This window comes from Pantherophis guttatus, chromosome 1, assembly GCF_059756535.1.
Source record: "Pantherophis guttatus breed Tessera chromosome 1, ASM5975653v1, whole genome shotgun sequence".
NCBI lineage: Eukaryota > Metazoa > Chordata > Lepidosauria > Squamata > Colubridae > Pantherophis > Pantherophis guttatus.
This window is the reverse complement of record NC_142063.1, coordinates 17,853,196-17,864,673: the sequence shown is the minus strand read 5'-3', so window position 1 is coordinate 17,864,673 and position 11,478 is coordinate 17,853,196. Positions and strand designations below refer to the sequence as shown.

General features: G+C 38.2%; 1 protein-coding gene across 6 annotated transcripts in view; it reads left to right on the top strand.

Moving 5' to 3' along the window:
- Positions 1-11,478, top strand: part of DOT1L (DOT1 like histone lysine methyltransferase) — an 82,687-nt gene that overhangs the window by 29,823 nt on the left and 41,386 nt on the right. For all 6 annotated transcript variants that reach the window (XM_087881498.1, XM_034437748.3, XM_034437749.3 and 3 more), the window contains 4 exons: positions 1,455-1,549; positions 3,809-3,871; positions 7,952-8,007; positions 10,453-10,532. In XM_087881498.1, the coding sequence (XP_087737624.1) occupies positions 1,455-1,549; positions 3,809-3,871; positions 7,952-8,007; positions 10,453-10,532 (294 nt within the window). The remainder of the gene's footprint in view (positions 1-1,454; positions 1,550-3,808; positions 3,872-7,951; positions 8,008-10,452; positions 10,533-11,478) is intronic.

The window sequence follows — 11,478 nt, the reverse complement described above, 5'->3', positions numbered from 1 at the left end:
TAAAATAGTGTTGCCCGTTTTGGCTAAACCGAGAGCATAAAATTCACTTATATAGAATCTAGTAGTTGGAGAAGCAGGAACTTTAGTTAATGCAGCTAATAGCATTTCTATGACCCTGTCACTGTCAATTCGCCCAGGAAAAAAAGTCAGTGGTTGGCTGTTGTGGGTATCTAGGGAGGGGCTGAACCTTCCTTTGTTGAAGAGCAGTTCCCTGTGCCATAAGGCAAACCCACAGTGAAACTGAGAGGAATGTTGCAACCAATATGAGGGGGGAAAATCTACTATACAATCTGACGTCGTTGGGCTCATCTAGAATAGTTTTTTGGATGAATGATTCCTTCTCATGCAGCTAGGTAATTAATTAAGAGGCAGAGGAGAGTTAAAGTTTCCAGAACTCCCTGTTGATTCTGCTGTGCAGATTCTTATTTTTCCAGCTATTATGTCATGATAACATGAAATCTTAATATATATTTGACTAATATATTTCCCTATTGCTTCTGGGTAGGCAGGAGAATTAGCAACAATGTCATGCCTTGCTGTTTATTATTGTTGTTATCATCATTATAGTTTGTTTATTTATTTGTATCCTGCCTTTAATATTTTTACATATAACTCAAGGAGGTAAACATATCCAACACATCTTCCTCCTCCTATTTTCCCCACAACAACCCTGTGAGGTTGGCTGAGAGGGAGGGAGAGAGAGAGAGAGAGAGAGAGAAACTGACTCAAAGTCACTCAGTTTCCTGCTGTTTTGTCAATGAAAAAAGAGCTACAAGTGCTTTCTTGTCTTTCTCCCCCCCCCCCCCAGTTGGTGATTGTTTTGGAGGGGGTTTTTTTGTTTTGGTTTTTTTTTTAAAAAAAGGAAAGCAAAGTTGTATTTGGAACAACTTTGAGCTGATAATATGGGATTGTAAACTAAATAAACCATGGCTTGGAGAAAAAGGCAACATCTGTTGAACTCTAATTCTGAAATATCGGTGGCATTAAGTGCACACAAATCTGTCCATCCATTTCTGAAAACAGACTTGGCTTTAAGTATCTGGACTATTGCAGTGCTGTTTTGAAAACAGCTCCGGAAACTTCAGTGGACTGAGAATCTGACAGCCAGACTTCTATCTGACACATATAGCCTGAAATGTTTCACTCTGGTCTTATGTCAGCTCTGTTAGTAACCACCTTTCCTTTAAGCTCAGATCAAATGTTGGTTTTGGCATTTAAACCTAGTTCTACATGTTAATCTGCATTTCTAACGTGTAGCATTAAGAAAAATCCTGGACTTCGTGAACCAAATACTGGCTGTGCAAGGGCATTCTACTTTCTGATCTACAAAATAATAGTTTAGAAGTTCACTCATATACTTGCAGTTCTTACGTAAACTTCTTACTCCAAATTTAGCTTCTTATGCGACATTGTGGCAGTCCTCCTAACTGTAGTACTCTGTTGTCTTCTTTTAGGTGTGGGTCAAGTTGTGCTCCAGGTGGCTGCAGCAACAAACTGCAAGCATCACTATGGTGTGGAGAAAGCTGATATTCCGGCCAAATACGCTGAGGTAACATAGTGCCTTGGGTTAAAATTGTAATATATTTTAGAAATCTGGCCAGAGTGATTATATATATATACCATCCATTTTTTAAAACCACCTTCTTCAACATCCAGTGCTTAGATTAGTGTTTCTCAGCTTCAGCAACTTTTAAGGTGTGCGGATTTCAATTCCCAGAATATCTGAGTCAGCATGCCGGTTGGAGAATTCTGGGAGGTGAAGTCCACTGAGGTTGAAAAACACTGGCTTTAAATGCTCAGTTTTACAGCCTGTGGTGACTGTTAATAAATAGTGTTCCCAAGAGGAAAGAGAAAGGAAAAAACTATATATGGATCCTAAAGTTATTCAGAATCTTTCTGGCCTCTAAAACTGCAGCCTACTCGGAAGCATGTCAGAACTGCCCTTGCAGAAGGTGGAAACCTTCCTTGTGAAGGAGCTGCCCAATCTATCTTATTGTTGGCTGATGTTTTTGTTTTTTGTTTTCCCCATAGTGCTTGTCCTCTGAATTAAGCCATACCAGTAGTTTTAGATTTTGTAAGGGACTATATTAAAAGGATTCTTTTCTAACTAACACATAGTAAAAGGAGGTGGCATGTGGGCACCAGAAGGCATTGGCAGGCTGGGCTTCAGCAGAGTCGTGACTGGAAGAGGGGATGCTGCTTCTCAGAACAATTTCCTAGGAGGTGGGTGGGTAGAATATACAATTCAGGGATAATTTCTATTACAGGGAAGGCTGCAATCACTACCAATCACTGGAAGAGCCGAGATGGCGCAGTGGTTAGAGTGCTGTACTGCAGCTACTTCAGCTGATTGCTAGTTCAGCAGATTAGCGGATCAAATCTCACCGGCTCAAGGTTGACTCAGCCTTCCATCCTTCCGAGGTGGGTAAAATGAGGACCCAGATTGTTGGGGGCAATATGCTATTTAGTATACTGTCGATTGTTGTAAGCCGCCCAGAGTCCTTGGAGAGTGGGCGGCATAGAAATATGAACAACTAAAAAAAAATAATAATAATACCAAATTTGGCTCTGTAGCGCCAAGGGCTATATATGGGGCTGCCTTTGAACCGTATAGAAATCAGTGCGTAGTTTTATTTGCCTTTTTCCCCTAATACTCTTTTTTTTTTCTGAGTCAAGTCTCTGAGCTTGCTTGTTTTCTTGCAGACCTTTCATTACCCAAACTAGGTAACATCATCAGTGCTAGAAAGCGCCTGAATTTTAATCACAGGACTGGGGGGTGCAGCAATGGTTGTAAGCATGAGGGCTGGTCATACTTTCTTCAGTGGCAAAATAACTTCAGATAGTTGTGTTGGAAGAAATATCCTTCTGGGTTCAATTCCAAGTGGGGAAAAAGACACTGGATTCATGGAAGTTACTTGGAAAGAAGGTTTATTGATGAACAGGAACACTTGGCTTGAGTTCTTGAGCAGAATCACATGGCTTGAGTTCCTGAACAGAAAAAGGACTGAGATGCTGAGAGTGCCTTGGTTTTATGCCCTCTGTTGGGCTTTGAATTTGAGCTTGTATTCTGATTGGTTGTCAGACTCCCATGGGGCCATGCAGGGGCAACTCTGTAGGCTGTCCTGAGTCCCAAGCTTGCTTGAGTCTTGCTGGATGATGCAATCTCCCCAGGTGCCATGTGGTGAGTTCTGTTGCTAGATGGGTGGAGGGCTAATCCTACCTTTGTTGGATCTTGGGTGAGGGCATTTGCTTATGAATAGACCTAGCTACCTCTTTTATCTCTTAAGTGTGGACATCTGCTGGGGCCTATTAAGAGTGAGTCTGTTTCCTGCCTAAAAACATGTTTCTCCATTTCTCATCCAGAGAAATGTAATATTCTGCCTTTTTAATATTTCCTAGAATATTTCATTTTCCTAGGAGAGGGTGGGCGCTAACTTCCTACAGTTGCTAAACAAATAGTTGTAAATCAAGGACTACCAGTAAGTTTCCTTGTGCCAAGTAGGTTGCTACTTTGTGAAAGACACTACAAGTGTTGAATTTCTCAAGTGGTAAACCCAAAAGCTGTTCAAAGTGTCTTGCTGCTAATTTCACCATGCTTCTATAAAGATAAGATTAAATTCAGCTACCTTCCACATCCTAAAATGTTATGCTAATGACAGTGCAAATTTGTGTATGGTAGAAGTCTCTCATTAGATACTCTCATAGTTGCCATTTTCTTCTATTTGCGGAAACATAATCTCTGGATTTTCTTTTTCTTTTATAATAATAAACTATTTTTCTTTCTTTTCCTTTCTTCTACTTTTTCTAGACGATGGACAAAGAATTCAGAAAGTGGATGAAATGGTATGGGAAAAAACATGCAGATTACACAGTGAGTGAAACTAAACCACAAAGTTCCTCTTAAAACCAAGCAAACCTTTCCGTAACCCTAATGTGGATAATGACTTTTCATTTTAGTGTAGGAGTTTCTGAGAATTACCTTTGAAGCTAGTTACAGATTAAAATTAAAGTTGGTCTGAAAAGTCAAAGGAACTCTGTTCCTTTTGGTGATGAAGAAAAGTTTAATAAAGCAGAATATGAATTAATCATTTGCAAGTTCAGGCAACTTGTGCGCTCTTTAATTAAAGTCAAGTTACGTTTCTTTTTTGTCTGGACTGATCTAAGTTTTGACTTGAGGTTTATGTCTTGTCCATCAAAACCCAAATGCAGTTCTCACCCTGAAAAAATGTCTTCACCACAGACCAGGAAATGATGTACCAATATGGTTATTGAGCCAAGAGCTTAGAGGATATAGTATCGTTATGACATATGTAAATTTTGCCTTTGAATATGTAATAAAAGAGAGCTACTTCCTTTACAATTTAGACCAGTGTTTCTCAAATTTTACAACTTTAAGATGTGTGGACTTCAACTCCCAGATTCTAGCATTCTGGAAGTCTACACATCTTGAAATTACCAAGGTTGAGAAACACTGTTTTAGACAGGTGATTTAGAGTTTAGCATTGATATACTATCTGGGAATTTCTTCTTGTGCTTTGAGTTTAAGACTCAAAACTCATTGTAATTCATGTAAGCTGTTAACCAGGAAGTATCACCACACTTGGCAAACCAAGCAGGTACCTAGGGGTGTATTGATATGAAACCATTTAGATTTGAATGGCTGTTTCTAGAATCTTTGTTTTAGGGATGTCATTACTCCCTCCCCTGAATGCTTTCCATGTGTCATTTTTCCCTCTCAATTTTTTTTTAAAAATTTGATTTATATGCCGCCCTTCTCCGGAGACTCAGGGCGGCTTACAATGCGTTAAGCAATAGCCTTCATACTTTTGTATATTTATACAAAGTCAGCTTATTGCCCCCATAATCTGGATCCTCATTTTACCTACCTTAGAAAGGATGGAAGGCTGAATTTTCCTAATAAGTTATGTTCCAAGTTATTAATAAGGGGCCTAGAAATAGAGATGGACTTAATAAGATGGCACAACTTGTAAGAAAATGTATGATTCACTGGTAGGTTATAATTTTTCCTTAAAATGCTCGGATTAGGGAGATGATCTGATTTAACGTCTCTTTGTACAATCGTCAGCCAGGAATTTTAAAGTGTTGAACAAGCCATTGCTTATACATCATGCTAATTCAAAAATTGACTTATTAATGCTCAAGGCAGCTGACTCCAAGGCTGTGGGAAAAATTTGCTTAGCTATGTTGAATATCAACAGGCCATTATGTCTACTCCTACTTTTTTGGTTTCTTGTTGAATGAAAAATAATGAAAAAAGTAAATGAGTCTGTCAGGAAAAAAATCAAGTGAGATTATGTGCCACCAATTCTCTTAGAAATCACATAGACATAGAAAGATAAGTCAAGTGAATTATTAAATCCCTTTATCTGGGTTAAGAAGAGAATTGCCCAAAATTAGAATTCAGATTAAATTAGAAAAGCAGAAACCAACATCCTTCACTGATAGAAGGTAAATGAGACATGCCATGAAGAATACGTATTCATTTGTGTAATTTATTCATCTTATGTATCTTCCCACTTAGCTTACAATGTAGTGCAGCCTACACAATTTCCCAGAAGCAAATGCTTGTCTGTCTCTGTGTGTTTGTCGATCCATCCATCTCAATATAATAGAATGTTTTGAACCAGAAGTAATTTAAACAATGAAAATCCCGTTCCCCAGGAATTTTATTTCCCCATCTTCCTTCCTTCCTTCCTTCCTTCCTTCCTTCCTTCCTTCCTTCCTTCCTTCCTTCCTTCCTTCCTTCCCCACCTACCTCTCCAAGTGACTCCAGGCAGTGAACAAACTCTTTTGAAAATAAAAACAATTAAAATCCCCATCTCCATCCCCTTTCTTTTTGTTTCTCACTTATTTTCCCCCAGTTAATAGCAACATCATAGCCTTCTCCCTGCTCATCTACCCTGCGCAAGGACTGTTTAACAGATCTACTCTTTTGCCACAAAAAAAAAAAAAAAAAAAAGCCAGCAGAATATTTATTTGTTTCTGGATGAATATATTTACCGCCCATTTTTCAGCGGGAACTTCAGCCCGCTCAAATATTTGAAAAACCCTCCAGTCCCTCCTGTGGTTTTGAAACAGAGCCATGTTTAGCAGTGTTCCTTTTTTTTATTATTATTTTAAAAATAGCTGTGTGTGCTTTTCCAGGCAGAACAATTCTTTGGGAGCCAAGTGTATTAAACAGTGGCTGTTGGAATGAAACCGTGTGTGTGTGTGTGGTATTATATACACAGGCAGCCAGCCAGGCCCTGGTTCTTCCTACTGTGAGGGTGTGATGCATTTGCTGTGGGTAGATTTATTTTCTCAGATTTATTTTTGAGCTCTAAACTCCAGAAAAGCAGTCTTTTTGGAAAGGGACTGGTTTCGTAATGTGATTGGCTCTCTAGTTGTATGTCATTTTAGTGTTCCTACTTGGGATCCCAGCTGGCTCTTTGGCTGGATTCTGGTTTTTAGTTGCCATAAATGTAATTCTCCTAGTCTTTGGTAGATAGGCCTGGCATTGGCGTATGTATAGAAACCTGAATCAAAAAGTTTTGCTACATTTAGAATAGTCCTGCTGAATTGGAAAAAGCTTGCTGAAACAGGGAATGTTTAACCAAACAGTATTGCTGAAGGAGACACATGTTAATCTATGGCTGTAAAGTCTGGTAGAATCTTTTAATAAAATTTGTTACAAGTAGTCCTCACTTAATGACTGCTAAGTGACTGGTCATTTAGCAGTTGTTTAAAGTTAGGAGGGACCTCTGTATGTCACTTATGACCCATTTTACACACACACACACACACACACACACACACACACACCCACACACCATGGTTACATGATTACATTTTGGGTACTTGGCAACTGGCTTGCATTTATAGCCAATTTGCTGCATCCCATAGTCAGGTGATCATGATTTTTAGCATTTATTATTTTTTGGGGGGGCCAAATTCCGATCTTTACTTCTGGTTTCTGACAAAAACGTCCATTGGGGAAAACCATGTTCATTTAACAACCAAGGTGTTCACTTAATGACTGCTGCAAAAAGGATCATAAAATCAGGTGCAGTTGGGTGGTAAGCACTTAATGAAAGCCATAACACGCAACTGTAATTCTGGCCTTAATTCTGGTCATAAATCGGGGATTATCCGTAATCAGAAAACTATCAAACTCTTCCTGATTTTGAAATTAGTAGCAGTAACTGGCCTGGATCCTTTAGTTAAAAGGTTGGTTATCTCTGTTTTGGCATATATTGTTGACCATGATTAAAATGTTGATGTGCCAAATCTTTTCTCTTGTGTGACTGTTCTCACAACAGTTTGGTTCGCACAGCACATAAGCCACAACGTACTATTATCCTTATGTCTGGGCCCCATATCTGTGCTCAGATTCTCAATACCTTTTTTAGGTAATGGTAAATTGTACAAGCTATTGACACCATGTGCTGTATCTCAAATATAGAATTATATTTCCTCTCCAAAGTACATTTTAATTCTGAAAGCTGATTGGTGATTGCAGTTGGTGGGCTGTTTAAGTCTTCCTTTCCTTTTGGGTCAGAAGGTAGGATGGGAAGTGAGAATTTAGAATGGAGGAAAAGGTTTAATCATCTACTCTTCAATCCTCTTTTAATACTTTGTGTAGTTGCTTGTGTGTTTTTAATGTTGAAAAAATAAAAAATAATCAGCCTTGTATGTCCTTTGGATTTACATAGGCTTAGTCTTCTCTTGAAACAAGTAACTGGTTATATTAGAATCACAAAAGAACTTTGAAAATGGATTATGTTCTGTTTCATAGCATGTTTTTGATGCCTTAATATTCAACAATAAAAAACCGTAGATTCTTCCTCTTCTCTATTCTGTGTTGTAATAGATATGTTTGGATTAGACATCTAAAAAGTGGCTTAGTTTAAATTTAAATTTCAAGCTCCTTTTTTCTTTAATCCATTTTTAGCTGGAAAGAGGTGATTTCCTCTCAGAAGAATGGCGAGAAAGAATTGCAAACACAAGGTACGGTTTTAACCTGGTTTCCAGGGCTGCCATCCTAAATATAAAATTATTTGATTAAAAAGTCAGTCTCATCTCCCATTTTGAGGATTGCTATTCAGTATCCCATCTGCTCCATTGATTTGTTAGCAAATAATATTAACGTTCCCTATTTCTTGGAATTTCAGGGATAGTATTCACAGGGACCGGGGATATTCTGTATAGGAAAACAGTGTAGAATTTAAGCATAACTTTCATGGTTTTGGAGTCATTTCCCCAGGGAGGTGGTGGACATCCATCCCTTTGATGGATCTATCCAGGCATATCCAATCATTCATCTGTTGGGAATGCTTTAATTTGGGCTTCTGTCCTAAGTAGGGGTTGTATTAGACAGCCCAAATGATCCCTTGATTTTGCTATCTTTATATGTTTATATACAAAGCTAAATGAAGCCAAAGGATATACATTGCTGTTCAATGGCAGATTCATTATTGCCACAATATAGCTTCAGAGCAATAGCAATAGCAGACTTATATACTGCTTCACTGTGCTTTACAGCCCTCTCTCTCTAAGTGGCTTATAGAATCTGATTATTGTCCCCAACAGTCTGGGTCCTTATTTTATCAATCTTGGAAGGATCCTTGAATCAGTCAGGATTGAACTCCTGGCAGAGTCACCCTGCAATACAGCATTGTAACCAATGCACCATTACAAGGAGGCCATCTTTTCTGAAAAAATTATCTCAGCCGATTCTTTAAGTATTTTTAATTGTACACTGCCCAGAGTTGCTCTGAGAATGTGGTTGGTGATCTCTAAATTTGATAACTAAACAAAATAAATTCCTCTGCCTATGCAGGCAAAAACGTTTAGACCTTAGATAGGATGGAGGAGTTCTGTTCTCTTAAGGCTGTGTCATTCCAATATGCCAAACCCCAGTGATCTCTCAAACTTTAGCTTCCATTAATGTAGGAGTATTATTTGAACAGAGATACTTTTCTGAAGAAGAAAAAATTCTCATCACTAAATAAGGGAATAAGGCTTTATTCTTATTTTTCTTATTCTTATTCTTTATTCTTTAGTCTTATTTATTTTTGGAAAGGTTTCTCTGAGTGTAGGTCAGAGAAGGGTAAATAATCTGAATTCTAGTACAGGGTTGGACAATATGTAAATCCAGATCTGTTGATAGATCTCAGAAGGAATTATAATAAGATTATAAAAGGATTTATATATCCCAAATACTTAATAACAGCAGCAAAACAGTAAAAAATGCCTCCGTTCTCAGATATACTGCTGGAATTAAAAATACTTAAGGAAACTTGGTTTGCAAATTTATGTAGAAGCTTCTGTGAGCGTCATTTTCAGTTCTGATACTCAAGCCAAAATCTGGGTTTAGAATTCTTTAATTGGCTTGAATTTATTTTGTACCAAATTTCAGTTGGTAGAACTCTAGAAAAGGCAGCTCCAGAAAACTAGAGAAATTACATAGGTTTCTTGAAGTTTGCCTGCTTTCGTTCTAGTCCTTCTCCTTCCTGAAATTTAGAAGAAAATAAAACTGTACACTGACACATAATTAATTGCTATTACAGTCCCCTTTTTATGCTGCATAGTTGTCATGAAGGCATTTTATCAAAAGCCTAAAGTGATTATAGATAGTCCTTGACTTTCGACCAAAGTTATCATGGACCTACCTTGGGACCACTAATGACCCAGACAGTTGCCCCCCACCCCATCACGTGACTGAACTTTGGGTGCATGGCAGGATGGATTCATTCACTGATAGTTTGGATATGCTGCAGTCACATGACTCTTTTAGAACAGTTTTGCTGGAAAGTACCATTCCAGTGTTCAGCAAAACCGCTCCAATAGCAAACCATTGGTTTATTTAGCAACCACAGGGCTTGCTTAATGACTATTGCAAAAAGGGTTATAAAATCAGAGGAGTCATGTGACCAATCCATTTTACAACCTTCCTGACTCACCACCATGATGGGGCAGGCTCCATTACGTCATAAGTCCTCTGTGGGCGCACCGACCCTCTGGAATGGGTTACCCACGGGGCTCCGGACGGCCCCCGACCTCCGCTCTTTCCGCCGTGACTTGAAGACATGGCTTTTCCAACAAATTTGCTGATCTGATGGGCGATTTTTAATTGGGAGATTTTAATTGATTATTTTAGTAGCTATTTTTATTGTTTTCATCGTTTTAATTTCTGTGAGCCGCCCTGAGTCCTTCGGGAGTAGGGCGGCATATAAGTATAAGAAAAATAAATAAATAAATAAGTCAAAGACTTCCTGTATTCAATTTTTTTACAAACAGAAGAACACTTTGTAAGTTTCTCTGGCTTTATTTAGTATAGTCAGTTAAATTTTGTAAGAGGTAAATATTCCCCTCACCAGAAATCTTTTTTAAGCCTTAATGGGAAACCAATATGTTTTTTCCTTGTTTTGCTAACACCTTGTTACTTTGCAGTGTTATCTTTGTGAATAACTTTGCTTTTGGTCCTGAAGTGGATCACCAGTTGAAGGAGCGATTCGCAAACATGAAGGAAGGTAATAAATTCAATATTCTTTGATCAAGACTTTCTTGAGTTAAATATTCATACATACATTTATACATACATACCAAAACCAAGCTGGAATGCAGCTACAGGTATTTGGTGTGTGTGTGTGTGTGTGTGTGTGTGTGTTTGACTTGTGATTGTAACCATGAAGTTTATATAAACTGACTTTGCCTTTAGTTTCAAATATTGCTTGCTAGAGCTGATGTCTTTTACTTACCATTTCTTGCCTTTGTCTCTTCTAAAATTGTAAGCTCCCCGAGTTATCTTCTATGGATATTAACGCATAAAGCTTTATATACATGGAAGCAATCAGTATTAGTAAAATCAGGGATTTCATATTCTCCATATCTTCCAAATATATTCAATGATGCAGTTACATAATTTTAGGCTTTGAACTTCTGAGCCTTCTCCCCTTTAGCAAATAACCTTTACATGCTATTTTTACTACCCCTATCTTTCTCCCTCATTCATTTCATTGAACAAGGCCTTGGGCTTTTGACCCTTTTTTAAATTTACCTTGAAACAATAATATCATTTGACCTTAAAACCCATGTAAGCTACTTGGCTTTCTCTAAGAGAAACATTAAAGCTCTACGAAAAACTCTCTGTTAATAACCTCCTCTTTAGCATCATTTGTGCTATAACCACAAATTTTAGAGTTCCTCAAATTCCTTTGAAAACAAACCAGAACAGTTTTGTTTGATGCCAGCTATAAGGCCCTTTGATATGTTGGTGAACCCCCCAGAAGGGTGAGTGCCCACTTCAGAACTCATGTGCCAGTGTGCTTTCAGCATAGATTACCATAGGGTTCTTGGTAATCTCTGAACTTCGTTGTTTTCTTGTAGACATTTCGTTACTCAACTAGGTGACATCATCAGTGGTAGAAAGAAGTGGGATTTGCTCTCTGTTTATATACAAGTGGCTTACCCTGCCAA